A 21,290-nucleotide genomic window follows, 5' to 3' on the forward strand; every position below is an offset into this window, starting at 1 on the left:
AATCCAATCACTAAAAAGCTTTGGAATTGAGATTTTATAAAGATTAAAATATGCTGTTATCAGACAGTATATGATTATAATGACCACATTAGAAGGTGAAGAAGAGTTATTGGATAAAATGGCATAAATAACTGCACTAAGGGCTTGAGATAATCCGCTACCAAATACCACATATCATCCTTTAGTTTTTTCATTACCTACAAGGGAATGTAATTTATGGATGTATTTTTCCACCTCCGATGACATCATAGTGCGGTGATTAATTTTTTTTGTGTGTGTGTGTGTGTGTGGGGGGGGGGGGGGGGGGGAGAAAAAAGACGAAGCCAAGAGAGAGGTGGAGGTTTAATCAGGGAGTGTAAAATGTTTGAGGAGATTGGGTCGCTGGTGGTAGGCGGTAGAGTTTTTGAGTTTGGGTGATATAAAGAAAAAAGAGACAATAAGAAAGAAAAAAAATGGGAGAAGAAAGGGTGGGTCTGAGGTGTTTTTTATCATACTATTGATAGGTAAAAGAACTTCAAAATGATAAAATAACTAATGTAATTTCTATAAATTATAGGGATGTGTTTTGTCTAACTTTTAAAAAGTTAGACAAAAAGTAAGATTCTAACCAAACTTTAGGAAACAATATTTTAAATAAATAAATAAACGAAAATTTAGAAAATACAAAAAAATATTTTTATAAATGTACTATAGTCCATTAAAAAAATATTTTTATAAATGTACTATAGTCCATTTAGGTCGGTGAGGGACTACAAAGAAAATCCAAATTAAAAATAAATATTTGAAACCAAATTTACAAATTAACTCAAAGTACAGGGACCATATGTGTTATATTTTTGTAATAAGATTTCATTATACAATCCAAAAAGCGTGTCTTTCTATACTTTTCTGTCAGAGCCCAGAAAGCCCAATCGCTTGAGCAATCAACGACGGCGTAGTTCTTTCCCGCCAATTTTTTCCTAATCGCAGAGAAAAGTCAGGAGAAAAAGAAAGCAACAACGACAACAGCTTGTTGTTGATGATGACGATGCGAATTGAAATCGGTTCTGAATTCTGCGTGACTCGTATAATCAGTAGTTAACATATTGTAGTTCGCGATTAAACCCTAAAGATGGCCGATGCTAGGGTTTCCAATGGACCTGCCGGGGCTTTGCAAGCAGGCATCATCACCAAAATCCGATTAGAGAACTTCATGTGTCATACTCATATGGAAATTGATATTGGCGACCGTGTTAATTTCATCACCGGACAAAACGGAAGTCAGTCTATCTTTGTCTCTGTTACTCTTTCAATATCATCTGCTGTCTGTTAAATTTTTTTCACATTTGAGTGGTCTTTTTTGTCTTATAGGTGGAAAGAGTGCGATACTTACGGCATTGTGTATTGCTTTTGGATGTCGAGCAAAAAGTACAGACAGGGCAACGACATTGAAGGAGTTTATAAAGACTGGTTGCAGGTTTGTAAGTCATTGGTGTAGTTGGTGAAAGTTTGTTTCTCATTTATGTGATATCTTTAGTTTGTTTCAGAAATCCAGATATTGTAAGCTTTGTGAAAGCTAATTTTGTCCTCTCTATCGTCACTCTTTGCTTTTCTGCTGTTGCATATATCATATGGATCTAAACCTTAGACATGGGGCTAGTTTTCTTTATTCACACGATCTATGTTTTGATACTATATACTTGTTTCCAGCTACGCCCTTGTTCATTTGGAAATAAAAAATCAGGGAGAGGATGCTTTTAAGCATGGCATTTATGGAGATGTTATAATATTAGAGCGCAGGATTACTGAATCAACCAGTACTAGCGTCCTTAAAGATCAACAAGGTTTTGGGTTTACTTTCTCCTTTCTCTCTATGATTTTGAATTTTATGTCCATACTTAAAAATTCATATGCTGGAAACAAAATCCATCTTTTGATTCTTATCTTTTACTCAATGATATGTAACAGGGAAAAAAGTAGCTACCCGAAAAGAAGACATCCGTGAGCTTGTGGAACATTTTAACGTGAGTATCTCTGCCTAAATGGCTAAATCTCACATAGTCACATGTTACTTTTATTATATATACCCCATATTTTAATCTTATGTACATCTCATATTAAGATCCATTAAACCTCATACATGTTCTAAACATCATGCATTTGCATGTGCAGATTGATGTTGAGAATCCTTGTGTGGTGATGAGCCAGGACAAGAGCAGAGAGTTTTTGCATTCAGGGAATGACAAAGATAAATTCAAGGTCTTTTTTTCATTGACATGCATATAATATCTGGATGTAAAATCTTTATATGGTTCTTTTTTTGACATATTGTTTTTCAGTTCTTTTTCAAGGCTACACTTTTAAGTCAAGTGGATGATCTACTGAAAAGTGTTAAAGACAATCTTGACAAGGCAAATAGCGAGGTTGTTGAATTGGAAAGGTCAATAGCACCTATAGAAAAGGAATTGAATGAGTTACAAGGAAAGATTAAAAGCATGGAACATATTGAAGAAATTTCACAGAAGGTTCAATTGTTGACCAAAAAATGTGCATGGTCACTGGTATATGACATAGATAAACAAATCCAAGAAGAAACTGCAAGGATTAAAAAATTTGAAGAGAGAATACCTCAGTGTCAAGCCCGAATTGATCAACAAATTGTAAGTAAGAAGAGAGTTCATATACTTTCTTTATGAATTTTGATTTATGGGTACTTCTTAAAAACTTATATTGATGTATTTGGTAGGCAAAAGTAGCAGACTTGCAGGATTGTTTAGACAAAAAGAAAGCTCAAAGTGCAGTTATGATGGAAAGTACTTCAAAAGCTAGGAAAAGGAAGAGTGAATTAGAGCAGAAACTATCTTTGGTATGTTTTAAAAAACTGAGGGTTTGTTTCTTTTTTTTTCCCCATTAAGTTCTGTATAGATAAATTGGCTGAATTGGTAATGATGTCTGTTTGGATAAAGTGTTGTATACATAAAGACTTTTTTTGGACTAAATGAGCTGTCTGAATCTGAGTAAATGACTATTTATCTTTATGTTAAGAAATGAAGATAATATATCAAATGACTATCTATTCAAAAACTGTTATAAATCACTGTTTATTTTCCAAAAAATTGAGTTTTTATACTAATAAAAATATCAATTACAAGGCTACCAAGGAGAGGATTGAGCTAGAGCAAGAATATGGCAGAAGAAGGAACAATGTTGCTAAAATGGCTAAACGGATCAAGTTACTTGAGCAACAAATCAATGATGTCAGTGAACAACATATGAAAGACACACAGGTTTTAATGTCTACATCATCTTCACTTGTATAAATATTTAGCAATTTAGCATAAACATGGGTATCTAATATCATATCTGGATTTTGTAGGCTGAAGAACATGAGATGGAGAATAAACTGAAGGAGCTTCAAGAGGAGATCAATGTTGCTGAGTCAGATTGCCTAAGGTTTTGTTTGTTTCATGGTTCTTGTGTAACATAGGAGTATATTTATTAATAATATTTTCTTTATGCTTTGTTAATTTTATCAACTTTCAGATTGAAGAATATCGAGGATGATTTATCAGAAAGATTAGCGATTGCAAGAGATGAACTTAAAGAGATCACTTCTGAGGTATGGAATTGCTTTCATTTATTTCTTTACCAAATTATTTATTTATTTATTTTCTTTCAGATTGATGAGTATGAAAAGAAGATAAGTGATAGTCAACGCCGAATTCGTGACCTACGCCTGAATCAGACAAACAAGGTCTTGTAATTTCTTAATTTAACTAAAAATAACAACTCACATATCTTCATGTTTTATTAAAAATTGTAGCTTTTGATGTATTTCTTTTTCAACAGGTGACAGCTTTTGGAGGATACAAAGTTACCAGTCTTTTAAAAGTTATTGAGAGGAATCACCACAAGTTCAAAAAGCCTCCCATTGGTCCTTTAGGAGCACATGTGGTCAGTACTAAATAAATAAATAATTAGTTATCTTATCACCCCTATTTTTCTTATATCTTTATATGATGATTTAATTTATGATCACAGGCATTAGTCCATGGTGACAAATGGGCTGTTGCTGTTGAAAATGCTGTTGGAAAATTACTGAATGCTTTCATAGTAACAGATCATAAAGATTCTCTTTTATTAAGATCATGTGCTAGAGAAGCAAACTACCACCACCTTCAGATCATTATATATGATTTTTCTATACCAAGGTATGTATGTTTCTTTATTAAATTAGAGAAAATTCAGAGAGTAGCAACATAATTTACTCGATTATGTTAACATCTGAAAATTAAACTTTGAATGTAGATTACAAATTCCAAATCACATGCTTCCTCAAACAAATCATCCAACTGCTATTTCAGTAATGCAATCCGATAGTCCAACAGTAGTCAATGTCTTGGTGGATGTGGTAAATAATAATGACTTTCACTTTCACTTTCACATTTTTCTTATTTTTGATTTATATTTAATGAAAAAAAATAAAATAAATGTTGGTGTGGTTTATGTAGGGTGGGGCTGAGAGACAAGTGCTTGTAAGAGACTATGATATGGGAAAAACGGTTGCTTTTGATCAAAGGATTCCAAATTTGAAGGAGGTTTATACGTTAGAGGGTCAGAGGATGTAAGATTAATATAATTTTTAAATTTCTTTTTTTATTTAATTAATTGATACAGAATACTGAAAGTAAAGAAGTATTGGTTTCTTTTTTCTAGGTTTTCTCGTGGTTCAGCACAGACGATTTTGCCCCCGAATAAGAATGCAAGGAGTGGGCGTCTTTGTAGTTCATATGATGATCAAATTAAAATTTATGAAAGAGAAGCAATTCACATGCAAGAAGAAGCTAAACAAATTCGGGGAAAGAAAAGGACTTTTGAAGAACGGGTTAAGAATCTTCACGATGAATTACAAAATGCAAAAGTAAGATGCTTTTTAGGGTAAACTACATTTTTGTCCAACAAGTTCTCTTGCAAATTTTGTCCTTATGAAGTTTCCTAGCAATGTTTATATAACAAGATATGTTAAATTGTTAATAATATATAAGTAAGAACAATATGTTTTAGAAAAGCAAGATATATTTATATATGTTGTAGCACATGATTCATTTGACATTCAAAATAGGAAAAGTTAAAAAAATCATATGCACATTTAAAATGTTATAGACCTCAATTACAGATCTGGTTCATGTGGTATACTGTTTCTTTTCATAAGTTTGGTCCAAGGGCAAAATGGTCATTCTAAATTTTGTTACAGCTAGGCTAAGACAAAGGGACCAAAGTCGTTAGGAAATTTCAAAATAAAGACCAATTTTGCAGAAGAACTTTTTTGGGACCAAAATTGCAAAGATAAGCTATACTAAGGGACCAAACATGTTAATATTTATATCTTAGTAATTATGTTTTTCATGATACATTTTTTTTTTTAATCTTGATTTAGAGACAACGCATGAGCTCAGAGAAGCGTGTAATGAGCAAGAATTTTGGACTTAAAGATTTGAAGAATTCACTTGCTGCAGAAGCAGAAGCAGCAGCTTCATCCGTATCTAATGTTGATGAGCTCCATCAAGAAGTTTCGGTTTGTTTTCTAAATTAAATTTCTATTTTACCCCTGTAAAACATTCATGTTCTCAAATGTTTTAAATTAATTAAACTAATTTCCAGAAATTACAAAATGATAAAAACCAATTTGAGATGTCACTTGAGAAGATTCAGGAGAGATTGCAGGAAGCCGAAGCCAAAGCAAATGAACTGAAAGTATCATTCGAAGAGCTTTGTGGTATGCTTTTTATTTTTATTTTTATAACAATTATATAAAAATTACATTTTTATTACCCTTTTTTCTATACAGAATCGGCAAAAGCTGACATCAGCGCTCTGGACAAAGCAACGGGTGAGTTGACTCAGATTGAGGAGGATTTACGTGCTGCTGAAGCGGTAATTCACTTTTCTGATTTGATATTTTTGCCCTAATTTATTTATTATTATTTGTACTAAATATTGTTTTGTATAGGAAAAACGTCATTATGAAGGGCTTATGCAGCAGAAGGTCCATAAAGGAATTGAAACTGCAAAACAAAATTATAAGGCTTTGGAAAGCGAGCGAAAGGTGTCTACTTTTATAAACATATATGAACTTTTTTTTTCTGTAGAAAACTTATTCAACAATCATCTGATAATGGTTATAATAATAAACATAAAAATACAGGCGAGTTATGAGAAAGCTTCAATCATATGCCCTGAGAGTGAAATTGAGAGTTTAGGAGGATGTGATGACACAACTTCTGATCAACTCCAAGCCCATCTCACAAGGCTTAAACAGAGGCTTCAACAAGAAAGCCAAAGACATCAGGAATCTATTGATGAGCTTCGAATGATGCATGATAAAAAACAAAGAAAGATTATCAAACAACAGAAAACTTACAAAGCTTTTAGAGACAAACTTTCTGTAACCCTTTTCCCCTTCAATTCAATTCAATTCAATTCTTTTATTTTATATATAATATGAAATTATTTCATTATTTCATTATCATTATTCAGGCTATTCATACAGCTCTTGACAAACGATGGAGCAAGTTTCAGAGGAATGCCACTCTTCTAAAGAGACAGCTGACGTGGCAGTATGTTCTTCCTACTTTTATCTGTTAAAATTTCTAGAGAATTACTTGATTTGTTTTCTCACTAATATCTGTGGTTTAGATTTAATGGGCATCTGAGAAAGAAGGGGATCAGTGGGCTCATTAAAGTTAGCTATGAGGAGCAGAAGCTTTCAATAGAGGCAAGTAACTTCACGATATAATTCATGAGTAAAATACAATTCCGGTCCTTGAATCTAGCTGATTTTTGCAATTTTGGTCCTAAAAAGTTTTCTCTTGCACTTTTGGTCCCTCCTTATTTGAGGATTTTGTTACCATTTTGGTCTATGCTTCTGACTATATTACCCCTATCTATTTTTATAAATAACAAATATTTATTAGAGAGGATGAGTTTACATGGGAACAAAATTGCAAGAGAAAACATTTTAGGACCAATATTACAAAATTCAGATAATATTGTAAATATACCTAAACCCTAATTTATTTGGTTGGTTATTACTTTATTATTGTTCAGGTTAAGATGCCCCAAGATGCAACTAGCAGCAACGTTCGCGACACTAGAGGCCTTTCAGGTTTCCTTTTTATTTCATTTGACATTCTTAAATCTTTTTTTTTTTTAATTTTAATTTATAAAAGTATGTTTATAATAACAGGAGGAGAGCGATCATTCTCAACACTATGTTTTGCACTTGCACTTCATGAGATGACAGAAGCTCCATTTCGAGCTATGGATGAGTTTGATGTCTTTATGGTAAAATTACCTCTTTTTAACCACATTAAAAAAACACAATCACTGGTTTGGTTTGGTTTTAAGTTTTAAGTTTTAAGTTTTAATAATTTTTATATTGATATTGCAGGATGCTGTGAGTAGGAAAATAAGCTTGGACACAATTGTGGATTTTGCTTTGGCACAAGGATCCCAGTGGATATTTATTACACCCCATGATATAAGGTAAATCATTTCTTTATTTACTTACAAAAGAAATGTTTTTAACAATTTAGGACAAGTTCACATTTTATTTTATTTAATTTAATTACTTGATTTATTTGCAGCATGGTAAAACATGATGAGAGGATAAAGAAGCAACAAATGACAGCTCCTCGCTCATAAACAAAGCTTTGGTTTCGTTTGCTTTTTGTTAATGCATTAATTGTTTGCTTTTGTTAACTCACATCACATCTATCTATTCTATCTTTGTTCCAGTTTTTATAACTGAATCTTACCTTTTTTTTTTTTTTTTTTTTGTGTATGAATGTAGATATTGGCTCTACTTAATTTTTACACTGTTATTATGGGTTGGTTAGTATAAAATGTAACACGATCCCTATCTATGTTACATGTGTGTTTATTATGCTTGTGAATTGTTTTGTTTACTTAGGCATCTCATATAACGCTAAACATTTAAAAAGTAGTTGATATAAAACTGATTATTCGACACAAAAGACACTGTTTTTCATTTTTTTTTGACAAAAATAAATAAATTAATTCGACTATGTATTTTTCAATTTTGTTCAATGTTGACATTTTCATTTCCATTTAAATAAAAGTGACACGATGTTAAAGAAATTATTTGACTTGTTCAACTTGTATTCTTAGTCTCCTGTGTATTTAGGGGTTAGTTAATTAGCTAGTGATTTATTTCTAGCTGTATATATACCCATGTTACTTTGACATATTAAGCATAGAAGAAAATACAGAGCACTTCTATTTCTATACCATTCAATGACATAACTCACTAAATTTTCATTTTTTATTTTATTTAGACACTACATTTTCCAGTTTTGTTTCTTAAAAAAAAACTGTTTTTCATTGTTTTTTGACATTGTATTTTCCAACTTAACATGACAAACCGGGTACCCTAAGAGCCGAGAGGGTCTTGGTGAAGTTTTTCAAGTTGAACAAAATTTGAAAATACAATGTTCCATTTAGAACAAAAATAATACAATGCCACAGTGAAAAAAAATAAAAACATAATGTGCCATTTTATCTTTTTATAATCTATTAGTTCATTGTATGATTAGAATTTATCAAAAATTTTAACCAACTGAACATCTAATTATTGAAACTTCAAGGGACAAGCAAATCGAAACATTATCTCTTGTGACATGTTATATTAAAACTAAACTAGTGTTCTCTTTGATGCGTATAAGCTAGTTTATTGCAATTTATCGTTTGGTAAGGCCACAAAATAGTTTATTGAAAAGCTAACATTTTGATAAGCTATCTAAGATAGTTTATTGATAAGTTAGCTTATAAGTTAAAAACTAAACCGTTTATTAAATTTGTTCCAACTACTTTATTGTAAAAACTAGTAATCAAAAATCATTTTCAATTGATCAACACTTTCATATTTTTATAAATGTAACTTATTTATCAATAAAACATTTATTTCAAATTTCTAAAAATATATCACTTGACACTAATATTCAAATAAATAAAAACAATAGAAATAAAAAATAAATAAAGATATTGATATTGTAATGTTTTTTACATTCAATATTTATCTCATTTTGATTGTTTTGAAATTTAATGATATACTTTTTCATAAATTATATTCGTTTTATTTTGTATATTTAACAAAGTAGATTAATTAGTTAAAAATAATAAAACTTTTATATGCAATATAATTATATTATTAAATATAGGGGCAAAATGTACAAAATAAATAATTGCAACGATATTTTATAGTTTTCTAAGAGTTGATTTGACATTTAAAAGACTCATAATAGTAAAAAAAAGGATATTATATATATATATATATATATATATATATATATATATATATATATATATATATATATATATATACTAGTCGTTTACCCGCACCAAACGACGGGTGCGAATAGTTTTTTCAAATATTAGTTTCTTGAGACGATTAGTTCTTTTGTGCAAATAGTTTATTACATCAAAACAATTATCAATAAAAGTCATGATAGCAGAAACAAAATCAATAAGAATTAAAAATGAAAATATTAGATTCTTTACAAATGTATATGAGTACATGATTGATTGTACATTATTAATCGTGCAACACTTCTTTATACACCACATTTGATGTATAGACTTCACTGTCGTTGAATTGTTCGTCAGGGTTCACTAATACTTTTGTATTAACACATTATATGAAGTAAACTAACTAATATAAAGGAGTTTTTTTAAAAAAAATACCAATTTTTTCAGTTTTTGAAAAATGTTCACTTACTACCGAATGCCTCATTTTATATTTTATCATCAAATTTCGGAGTTCTTTTTTGTTTTTTTTTTCAAAGAAATATCACTATTTATGTCTGAAATGTCCAGTTTGAAGTGTTTAATGACACAACTTTTCCATCAAATGTCTGATTTTCGTCAATTAGATTCTATTTGTCGAGCGTTAGATAGTTTTCATTAAACGGATAATTCCCTTTAGACGAATAGCTTTGTTTTAGAAACATGTCATATTACAAAAATACGTAGTGTATCAGTCAATTGTTTTTGTAAGGTATAAGGTTTCGTGTTTCGCATTTATGGTTTAGTGCTTAGGACTTAGAGTTTAAAATTTAGCGTTTAGTAAAAAAGAATTATATCCGATCCAATATAAATTTAGCTTTGTACCAAAATAAATATCCAATCCAATATAAATAACTTTTGTTGATTCGTAAAAAAATATAAAAAAAATAGATAAAAAAATCTTTATGCATATTAGATAGAAATTTTCCATAAAAGATGGAAATACTACAAATAACAACTTTAAAACGTAATTTGTTTATCTTTTTAATAATATCCTATTATTATTTAATAAGTTTTATTAATTTGAACTTTAAAAAAATTTCAATCACAGTCATTAAATTTGAACTTTAAAAAACAAATATTAATGCAATTCAAAACTTATTACAAAAAGAGGCAAATACAAACACTAAATCAACACAAAATTAGTTTATTTATATATACATAAAAGCTTAAAAAGTTGGCCTACAATATACTTTTTTCTCTTTCATAATCCGACACTCGACTTTTTCCTCTTTAAAATTTGACACCGATCTTTCATTCTGCTTCTTTTCTCTACGCATCTCAATCTCTTTTCTTCTTCTTATCTTCTATTTTTGCCATTGCCGCCCTCCTCGTCCAGTAGTATTTCTTTGGGAAAATTTCATTCATATCCTTATAAACTTTAAATATTACATCAATATCCTTATATATTTTAAAATTACGTATACGTCATTTTAAAACTATAATAGTTATATATATATATATATATATATATATATATATATATATCCAAACTCATACTTTAATTAAAATTAATCTAATATAATATTAAAAAACTTAACTAAAATTCAAATTTATATATAATATTACCAAAATACCCTTACTAAAATTCCTATTAAATGCTACAGATCTAATTTCTATATATCATCACTATTAACAAAAGATAAACATCCATTGCTATCCCGATTGATTGTTGAGTTAAAAGATATTTTAATCATAAATATTCATACATTTACAATTTTCCAAGAATCCATAGAGGCAAATTAAGAGAAAATTACATTTCTTAACGTACAAGCTTAGATACAAATTATGAAGTTTTTTTGGAACTTCAGTGGAATAAAAATCATGTAACCAGGAACTTAAAAATCCAACATCTTCCATCTACCAAACTGCCATCAAATCTTCACGTCTCAACAAATCGCACGCAATGCAAACATACAAATACAAAAATTGGACATTATCTCAACACAATAATAGATGAATAAATAATGTTTTCAAACACAAATATTAAAATATGAGCATTTGTTAAAGAATTTGTGTTGATCGAAGGAGACTTGACCCTTCATTCATGGTCCATGGATATATCGGCATATATAGACTCTATGATCACGACGTTTCCTTGTATTTAAGAGGGGTATTTTAGTAACATCATATATAATTTTTAATTTTAGATAATTATATTAGTTTAATTTTAACTAAAATATGAATTTGGATATATGTGTAAATATAATAGTTTTAGAATGATATATACGTAATTTTAAAATTTATAAGGACATTGACATAATATTTAAGTTTTAGAAGGATATGAATGAAATTTTCCCTACTTCTTTCGCTTTTGCTTATTTCTTCTTTCTTTCTTCCTCTTCCGGATCCCACCGCCTCATCTCTCTTCCTCCACTCAGAGTGTCGTTCTAACTCGTCTTTCGATCTTTCTTCTTCGCACCAATTCTCCGTCTCCTTCCATCTTTCTCCCTTTAATCCTTGTTCGTCTTCTTCTCTCAAAAATCTATTTGTGTCTTGGAGTCCCAAAGGCGGAGTGAGATCGAAGAGAGAGAGAGAGAGAGAGAGAGAGAGAGCGAGTGAGAGAGAGACATCGTAAATAAAGTTTGGGGGTATTTGTTCTTGTGGATGGTGGTGACGGTATAAGAAAGGCTACAAACTAAGAGGTTTGATTTTTCTCATAAAGGTTATTTGTTTTCTGTTCGCTTTTTCTAAATCTCATCTCGGCGCTGTTGGTGGTGGTGATATGGATAAATCATGTTCTGTATCCTTATTCCTTCCCTATTATTTTTACAGATTCCCCAGTTCAATTATGAAGTTCTTCAAGGTAAGGCTTTGCTAAAAGTAAGTTAATTCATCATACCATTCATTACTTATGTTTGTTGCGAGTTCTACCTGTCAATGATATATTTCAACCTATGAGAGCTTCTTTGGCTTCGTATAGTTCTTCAACCAATATCGCCTTAATGGCACCTGTCATCTTCAAATTGGTTAGCGTAGTTGTGGCTTCAAAGAGAAAAGAAGTAAATTCGAAGCGATGGTCCATTTCTCAAACCCAGTTTTGAACTCTTATTGTTTTGTTAAGTTTTAATCTTTTTTTTTCAGGTGACTTTCAGTTGTTCGACGTCTACACCACAGACGATTTGCGATTTGCAGGTAAGCAGACTTTCATTTCGGATTTTAACGAAGCTATTGTTCGATTTCAATATAATTTGGATTTTGTTTTTTTCATTCTTTATAGTGAAATTTGAAAGTGAGTTTGATGATGCACACCAAGTGCTCGATGAAATGTTACAACCAAATGTTAATGTTTCCTACATCTGTTGTACTCTGTGAATGCAAGGATTTCCAAGCACTATGATCTTGTCGATCTATTACTGTGTCCCTGGTAAATATGTGGAATTGAGATAAAGCATTGGTGGTTTTCAGGTAATTTTATATCATTTTTTTTACTGAATCTTTACACTTTTATTCACTCCATTTATTGATAATTATCTGCTTTTGTATTATTGACAGTGCTGATTGGAGATGTGTTGTTGACAACCTTTTAACCAAAAAGAGGTGCTGCAAAGGCTTCAACAATTAAACTATATACTCAATCATCAACTACACATGATTCTCTCCAAACGAATCCTTTTGAATGAGGGTAAAACGGTAATTAGTTTGCTATTTTATAAATACATCAAATTTTATTTCTTTTTAACTACAATGTATAAGCCACTAACAATGATGTGTTCTTGATTTTTAAGGTTTTTTTTTATTATTTTTTTTTGTTGATGCTTCCTGTTACACGTCGACAACACTGTCCTGTAAAGCAATCACAAACTTATCTGGTATTCTAAAATCAAGAAAAAGACCAACTTGAGTTGTTTCTTATTGATAGTGTTTTTGTTTTATGACAGACCTTATTCATTCTCCCCTTGGGCAATTACCACTAACCATTGAAGACCGTATGCAAACATTCTCAAGATACAGGAACAAGAAAACAAAGAGGAATTTTGGCAGAAAAATCAAGGTATTATATATTACGTTATCACATATTTTAGATTCTTAATGCACATTTCTTGACGGGTTACCAAGATTATTTTTAGAAAAACTTTGCATCTTTAACATTATTTTTTTTTCTTTCTAGTATGCTTGCACAAAGGCTTTGGGGGACAGTCCGCATACAAGGATTTTGCTAAGAGGTAAAAGGAAAATAAAATAATTATTAATCCCAATAATTATTTTGTGAAAGTGAAATGATTAGGTACTTGACTGGCAAATCCCTTAACAGAAGTATTCCAGCATGGATCAATAGTGGAGATACTGCATAGTATGTTTTCTGTTTTCCTTTTCTCATTTCAGAAATAGTTTTTCATGTGACATAATTTGATGTGGTAGATGCATGATTGTAGACTTGGTTATATACGTACAATCTGTAAATTTGACCTGAAAATGTTCCTCTTAATATGTAATTTTACTCACAAAAGTTATATAATTCATGAACGTTGATATGTGGTTTATTGACAACAGATGGAGCAGTATGATAGAAGACACAATGACTCTAGGAGCCGAAGCCCTGGCGTGGATGGACAATGTGGTATGTGAAATTACTAGGTGTACTATTTGTATTCCAAATAGTAAAAAAAAGTTCTTTTATCACTTAAAAAAATTATTTACTCAAAAAAGAAAAAAATTTTAATTGGCAGAATATCTAAAATAGACTTATGATTAATAAAATATTTATTTATATTTTGTAATTGAATGTTATCAGGGCGTTCGATAAAATCGATGACGATCAACTTTTTTTCTATTGATGAGCTGGTGGGACAGAAAATGAAGAGAATGGTAAAATTGTCCAAATGATGAGAAAACCAACTATAAACCTCTCCATTCCCTAAGATCAAAGTAGGATGCCTTAATATGAGCATTTGAGAAGTACAATGCAATATTTTAGTTTCAGAATTTTTTTTTAAAAAACAAATCTTTTTAGTATTCTAAAGTTTATTGTTATTATTATAGTAATGAACTATTAAGAAGGGGAAGGTCATTGTTATTTTAAGGGGTTTGTTTGTTAATCTCACAGATTTCTTTTTGTAAAGTTTATGTTGAAGGGTGTTGAAACAAAAAAAAGCAGATGTTGTTCTTGGATGTTATTTGTTGGCAGAACATCCACCAGAAGCCATAGATACAAATGACGGTTGCAAATTTAAGGTTTGATAAAATATCCATGAAAATACATTTTTGATGCTTTCATCAAATTTCCACACCTGGACGGAGTGGTGACTTTGAGAGGTAGAGAGATTTTAAGCCTAAGCACTAAGCAGAGACCTTGCTTGGCTCTCTCCTGTTGATTATGCCTGATCTGATATGGTTACTTATCTGCTACAGTTTCAAATAATGAAAAAAGGGTACACAACGCCTTTGGCGCATCTAATTCCATCTAGTTAACATCAAAACATAAAATTAAATTAAATGTCAACGGGAAGATGGATGAAATACAAAATATTTGAATTGCATAAATAGAAAACGATCACCAATGTAGCAATGAAAAATGTTAGAAATATACACAACGTCAATCAAAAATAACAGCACCAACACTAAGCCAATGAGGACAGACAACAATCCTTTGAACCAGCAAAAAACCTACAGGTCACTATTATAAACAACACTTATATAGATTTCAAAAAAACACCAAACAACACCCCAAAATAACAAAGGCATTGAATTATATTATTCATTTGGAAAGGTGAAAAAGATAAAGGCATCCCCAAAGGTGTGATGAAAGCCAACAAAATCCCCAACAATTGTAATTCTTTTTTCGATCAATTTATAGTTTTAATTGTTGATTTTTGTATATTTAGTACCAAAAAGTTTTCTGTTGTGAAATTTAGTCCTTTTTTGGGTTCATGATTATTCTGGTCTCCATGTTGTCTATGTCAATAGCCTTGTTTTTTTTTTAATAATGACCATTTTCCCTTGAAAAGTTGAAACAAATTATACACAGTAACAAAATTATAATTTATCTTATCCTTTAACTTTGATATAAATTTTGAAAAAAAAAATGACAAATTTTACAAAAATTATAAAACTTAATTAAAGTATAAGAGAATATTACCAATGCTGGTCCTATCGAACCGTTCTTTTTCAGTTTTTGTCCAAGGTTATAATGGTCAAGATTAAAATTGACAGTTAGACTATTTCCTACGTAAATTTTAGTCATAACTATTTTTAAGTATAAAAAACTACTTATTTTTGCAAGTCAAGTTGCCTAGTCATGATAAAACAAATTCCTAAAAGTAGGCAAAAGAAAAAATCTAGTCAATGAAGTAACTCACTCAGCTTCATTTCGATCTTTGACAGGAAAGCTGTAATATCCTGATGTCAAGGTACTTCTAATTTCAATCCTTTAATTATGTTGAATTTTGGTCCCTTTGTTCAAGAAAGTATGCAATGGAACCCTAATGACATTATTGTAATTTTGAGGACTTCAGAGTACGCCATGCGTACATGGTGTACGCTGAGCGTACTAGAGCGCGCCCTAGTACGCTGGGCGTACATCAGTGTATGTTGGGTGTCCATCAGTGTACGCTGGGCGTACTTGCCAAATTGGGAAACCCTAGTTTTTAGGGTTTGGCTAGTATTTAAGCATCCTTAAGTCCCATTCTTTCCCCAATTTTTAGCCTCCATTAGCAAAAATGTGTTCTCTTGTAAACCCTAGCCTCTTTGGATTCCTTGGAAGGTTGAGTGTGGGTTGTTGAGTGTTCCAAAAGAAGAAGAAGGTGGCGGTGAAGCTTGGAAGCTTGAAGTAAAGCTTGGATCTGGAAGTTTTGCACCTTTCTCCATCATTTCAAGGTATAAAGTTCATACCTTGATGGCTAGTTTAATAGATCTTGCTTATGTGTTGTTTTTATGTGTTTTTTGGTCCCAAATGTCTCATCTTGAGCATGACATGTTCTTGATGATTTGAGTTGTCTTTTCAAACCCTAGGAGGGGTCCTAAGTTATAAAAATGAAGTCTCATTGATTAGTTTTGCTCCATGCATCTTGTAGAAGGTCTTAATGGATTAAGACCTTGAGTTAAGCTCTTATTAGGCATGTAAAGTCATAAAGTTGGAAACTTTATGACTCTAGAGTGTATTTTGGCCATGGATCTGAAGTTGGGACATAAGAGCTTAAGCCATTAAGCTTTTAACAAGATTTTTGGGCTTGCGAGGGTACACCCCGCGTACTCGATCAACCACCCCATTGATGGTCAATCTGTGAGGCCTCGTGTATGCCCTGCGTACCTCAGGAGTACGCCCCGCGTACGCACCCTGAGTTGACTCAGTTGACTTACTAGGTTTGACCAGTTGACTATTGAGGGTATTTTGGGATTTTAATGGAATTGGTATTTGGTGGGATTAGGTGCCGGTTAGAGAGCTGAGTTTCGGAGTCAGGGACCTCATCAGCTTCTGTTCAGTCTGTGAGGTGAGTTTTCCTCACTGTACTTTTGGCTCAAAGGCACCAAGGCCGGCCCACTAGATTGTTATCATGGTTTATCGCATGTTGGTATGCTTTAGTGATCTATTAGATTTGTATCCTGTTAGATAAGATGATGCTATGCTTAGTGATCTATATGATCTGATTGATTATCTATTGGCTGATTATATGAATGCTTATCTGTTATGTATATGTCGACATGGTTTATGTGTGGTTGGGTTGAGGCGTACCAGTGTAGACTGAAGGCCAAGAAACCTAAGGCGTCCCGGATAGACTGCAGACCCGAGAGGCGTACCAGTCTGTTCGAAGGCCCGGAGAACATTCTAGATAGGTGGCCCAATGAGGCGTACCAGTCATGCTGAAGGTTCTGTGAGCGTACCAGATAGACTGTAGGCCGGTGGGGCGTTCTCTGTATGCATGTTGTCTGTATTATGCTTATGTTATGTGTTGGTAGTTTGGAGGAAACTCACTAAGCGTTGGCTTACAGTTTGGGTTATGTTTGATGTACTTCAGATGATCGCAAGAAGGTGAAGGCATGACCGTACACATCCTCATGTTTTGACTTGTGATTTTAGGGGACTTCGATGTTGAACATGTTTTGAAAAATATGTTTGTAAACAATTTGTGAAATTGGTTGGTTTTGAAAAAGTTTAAATTTATCATGATTTTTATGAGTGTTACAAGTTGCTATCAGAGCCTTGGTTTGAGTGAATTGGAGGAACACTTGTGTGAATCTAGTCTCAAACTAAGGAAAAGATTTTAAAAATGATTTTCAAATTGTTTTCAAAATTAATAAAAAAAGGATGCAATGTGTACGATCAGCTGGAGCTAGTAAGTAGACCCCAAATTACGACACTGTTATTTGATTTTTGTGATATGTTAGAACAACATGCTAGTGATAGGCTAGGGATCTTCAGGAATTGCATGATAGAATTTCCTGATTATATGATGCCTGATAGCCTTGGGTTCTTCCTTATGTGAAATTGACATCGTTATTGTAGTTTCCTAGTATATGCATCACAGTTATACATAACTAAGATTCTATAGCTTGAGAATGTTTGGTTTGGCTGTATTTCTTGTTCTTGTTTGATGAAGGGCTTGGTGGAAGTTTCATGGATGAGTTGTGTGGGGTCAGCCGACCAATTTCGTGATGTTTAGCCTTCCTCTAGGGAGTGTGGGTTGAGTGTATGCGTATGCTAGTATGTATTTTTAGGGTTGTTGTGATGATCCCCGAGACAAATATGGGTAGGTGTGGAAGGTAGTATGGGCCCGTACTACTGAAAGCACAAGACTCGTACGCGTAACAGGGAAGTCACAACCTAGGGCTTTGTTGGGAGTTGGTCCCATGATGTGATATGCGTGTTATCTGATATCTCCATGGTTTATTTTCAGTATGGTTATGACGAGGCGATTTGAGGCTGGATCCGGATCGGGATCGGGGGTTGGCAGTCAGGGTGGGCCTGCTGTGTCCGAGGACAGGATTGGGGATATTATTTAGGAGGAGGTTGTTGCTCACTTTTGAGCACAAATTCCAGAGATGTTCGGGTCTATCAAGACCGCCAAGGTGGAGTATTTTGATAAGCGTTATGCTACTTTGTCTGAGGCTGCTACTGTTGCATCCGTTGCCGCTGTTGGGGTTGGTGCTAGGAGAGTCTTCCAGTATCGAGACTTTGATAATACGAAGCCCCCGACATTTGATGGAGTTCAGGACCCGATCATAGCCATGAGGTGGCTGTCTGACATTGATGGGTGTTTCTTCACCTGCTCTTGCCCAGCTCAACAGAAGGTCAGGTGCGCTTTGAACCTTTTGAGGTCCGAAGCGAAGGATTGGTGGAGACTTATTATTGGTTCGTATTCTACTGAGCAGAGAGCTGCTGTGTCTTGGGATCAGTTCTCGGAGATGTTCCGTTCTAGATATGTGCCATTGGTGGAGCGTGAGAGGTTGGCCCAAGAGTATTTGGATCGTCGATAAGGGACCGAGTTCGTGACGGAGATCACCAAGATGTTCACGAAGAGGACCATGTTTTGTTTTGAGTTTGCTGCTTCTGAGCAGGCTCACATGACCCGTTACTTGAGCATGCTCAAGACGGATATCAGGCAGTTTGTATCCACTCAGCGTTATGGTTCCTTTTTGGAGTTGCAGGAGGCCGCCAGGCGGCATGAGATTGAGATGGAGCTCTAGACGAGGGAGCAGAGACCGGCCCCAACGCAGTTGCAGCCTACACCGAGGCGGTTTTGGGCCGCTGATTCTAGATCTGGAGGGCAGAGGGGCTGCACTTATGGGAAGTGCGACACGGTTCATGAGGGGTCCTGTCGATTAGGAGGCGTATGCCACAAATGTGGCAATGAGGGGCACTATGCGAGGGATTTCCGCCAGCCGGCCCCAACTCTGAGTTCTAGGATTTTCTATCATTGTGATCAGGTTGTCCATGTGAAGGTCAACTGCCCATTGCTCGCCGCCAAGTCGATGCATGCCCTGACGCCAGACACTTTGAGGATCATCGATGAGCGCCAGTGGAGGGCGGAGCCCTCGAGGGCTCGGGGTCGTGCTTTTCAACTCACTGTCGAGGAGGCCAGAGCAGCTCCAGATGTTGTGATAGGTATGTTTCTATTTATTATTTTGTTGATAATGTTTTATGTTATGCTTATATGTATGCCCCTGATAGGTACGTTCCTAGTGAACTCTTTGTCTGCTCTTGTGTTGTTTGACTCAGGTGCGAGTCGGTCTTTTGTATATCGATCTTTCAGTAGAGATTTTGATATGCCTATTGGGGAGTTAGAGTGTCCGTTGCGGGTTTCTATCGCCAACGAACACGAGGTTTCTGCATCTACGATATATTAGGGTTGTGTGATAGAGATCTTCGGGGTGCCTTATCCGATTAATCTGATCCCGATTCCCATGGGGGATGTGTGCATGATAGTGGGTATGGACTGGCTGAGCAGTTTTGGTGCCATGATTGATTGTGAGGGCCAGTGAGTGGTAGTTCAAACCCAAAGTGGGGGAGAACTGGTTATTTATGGAGAGGGCACCTGGGTTGGTTCAGGGTTTTATTCGGCAGCCATGGCTCGTTAGTATATTTAGTACGGGTGTGCAGGTTATTTGGCTCGTGATAGGAAGGACCCCCATTGGTTAGATACCTTAAATAGGGCTCCAAACCACGAAAATAAGGTTTTTACTCTACGGCGGTATGCCCAACGTACCTAAAGTTACGCCCAACGTAACGCCCCAAAAACTCGACTTCCTCAGCCTAGTACGCCCAACATACTCCTAGTGTACGCCCAACGTACTACCAGACTCTCTAGCTTAACTTCAAATAACCATAACTTCTTCGTTCCAACTCCGTTTTCGGCGTTCTTTATATACACGGAAATGTATTGATGAGCCCCACAATCCTATATAACTAATTTTAACTTAAAACATACCAAACTAAAATCTTTATTCCAAAAAAGAAGTTCAAAACATTACTTTTCCAGTTTTACCCTTTGACTCCAAAACACAAACCAGGGGCTTGGATCGCATAACCAATATTATAAACATTCAATAGGATCTAAAACTTATTCCCTTGAAACCCATGTCCTTCACTTGATCCATTTATTGTTCACTACCCCGAAATAAGAAACTTCTCGAAACAGGATGTTACACACTTCCATGTTTCTTTACTTTCCACTGCAACCACAACCCAAGCTTCATCATCTGCACCCACCACTACCCATCCTTCATCATAAAGTGCTTCTTAAACGGGAGGCTTCCGACCACCGAGTCTAGCGACGATCTTACTCTTCACGTTCCTAAACTTCAAAATCTGGCAATGAATTGTGATACCACTGGGAAGTCATGATCGTATTCCTCCTCTTCCTTCATCAACAACTGCCAAAACACAAGATAACAGGCACCAACACTCTCTAATTTTCAGGCGGTGATGAGGTAGACCTAGATGCAATCTTTGATCAAACTCCAACAGAGGATGTAGATCCAGATGTCGGTATCCGGTGGGACGACTTTAAACCCAAAAGAAACTTGATTTGGGTTAATTTTTGGATGAAATCAGAAGAAGATGATGGAATTAGAACTTCACATCTGCTTTGTTCTCTGCCACCAAGGATAAAGAATTTATCCATCGCTTTGGTTATATTAGGTTATAATACGAAGTTGTGATAACAACTGTAGGTTTGATTTGAAGCTATTTCTACAATAATTTGTTTATGAACTGTAAATTGTTTGTTTTTACAATTGAAGAATTTGGGGGTAGTTGGTTGTTCGATCTACTTCATTGATTATCATTGGCTCATATATCGGGATTCAGGGATTTGCTTACATGAGAAACAAACGATCCTTAACAAGTGGGTCCTTGACCCCCATCGTTTTTGAGATCTTTGATTTTTTTAGCAAGCCCGATCATTCTTAGCATATCTAATAATTATAGTTTTGAGATCTTTGAGTTTTTTATGCATATAGATGAGCACATGAATTGTTCCACTTGATTTTCTTTTCCACCGATAAATCGA

The 21,290-nt window shown here is 33.8% G+C and overlaps 1 protein-coding gene and 1 long non-coding RNA gene across 19 annotated transcripts; both read left to right on the plus strand.

Moving 5' to 3' along the window:
• The first annotated feature begins 889 nt into the window (after positions 1-889).
• On the plus strand, positions 890-7,909 carry LOC145137445 (structural maintenance of chromosomes protein 6B-like). The gene is made up of 27 exons (XM_079071577.1): positions 890-1,259; positions 1,351-1,456; positions 1,690-1,823; positions 1,948-2,003; positions 2,152-2,238; positions 2,319-2,639; positions 2,726-2,845; positions 3,132-3,266; positions 3,356-3,432; positions 3,523-3,598; positions 3,659-3,733; positions 3,829-3,933; positions 4,021-4,190; positions 4,288-4,390; positions 4,491-4,603; positions 4,696-4,900; positions 5,417-5,554; positions 5,641-5,755; positions 5,828-5,913; positions 5,990-6,085; positions 6,185-6,424; positions 6,517-6,596; positions 6,676-6,754; positions 7,087-7,144; positions 7,226-7,323; positions 7,430-7,524; positions 7,626-7,909. The coding sequence occupies exons 1-27, from the start codon at positions 1,112-1,114 to the stop codon at positions 7,681-7,683; spliced, it is 3,174 nt and encodes a 1,057-aa protein (XP_078927703.1). The 5' UTR covers positions 890-1,111; the 3' UTR covers positions 7,684-7,909.
• A 3,728-nt stretch (positions 7,910-11,637) lies between these two features.
• Positions 11,638-16,724, plus strand: LOC145137681 (uncharacterized). 18 transcript variants are annotated; one of them, XR_013721179.1, is made up of 13 exons: positions 11,638-12,007; positions 12,118-12,165; positions 12,266-12,344; positions 12,427-12,477; positions 12,563-12,750; positions 12,838-12,975; positions 13,071-13,336; positions 13,454-13,636; positions 13,837-13,903; positions 14,078-14,517; positions 15,667-15,692; positions 16,046-16,158; positions 16,710-16,724. It is a non-coding gene; the product is annotated as an uncharacterized LOC145137681 (long non-coding RNA). The 18 variants fall into 18 exon arrangements; XR_013721180.1 differs by having other exon boundaries at positions 12,118-12,148; XR_013721173.1 differs by having other exon boundaries at positions 11,638-11,987.
• Positions 16,725-21,290: the final 4,566 nt, after the last annotated feature.

This window comes from Lactuca virosa, chromosome 9 (genome assembly GCF_052849685.1).
Source record: "Lactuca virosa cultivar CGN04683 chromosome 9, Lactuca_virosa_CGN04683_v6, whole genome shotgun sequence".
Lineage (NCBI taxonomy): Eukaryota > Viridiplantae > Streptophyta > Magnoliopsida > Asterales > Asteraceae > Lactuca > Lactuca virosa.

Bases quoted from the DNA above. Each gene is read 5' to 3' on its own strand.
- LOC145137445 (XM_079071577.1), top strand. From the start codon at position 1,112: ATGGCCGATGCTAGGGTTTCCAATGGACCTGCCGGGGCTTTGCAAGCA. The intron at 2,004-2,151 runs GTGAGTATCTCT...TTGCATGTGCAG, and splicing joins AGCTTGTGGAACATTTTAAC to ATTGATGTTGAGAATCCTTG. The intron at 5,756-5,827 runs GTATGCTTTTTA...TTTTCTATACAG, and splicing joins ATCATTCGAAGAGCTTTGTG to AATCGGCAAAAGCTGACATC.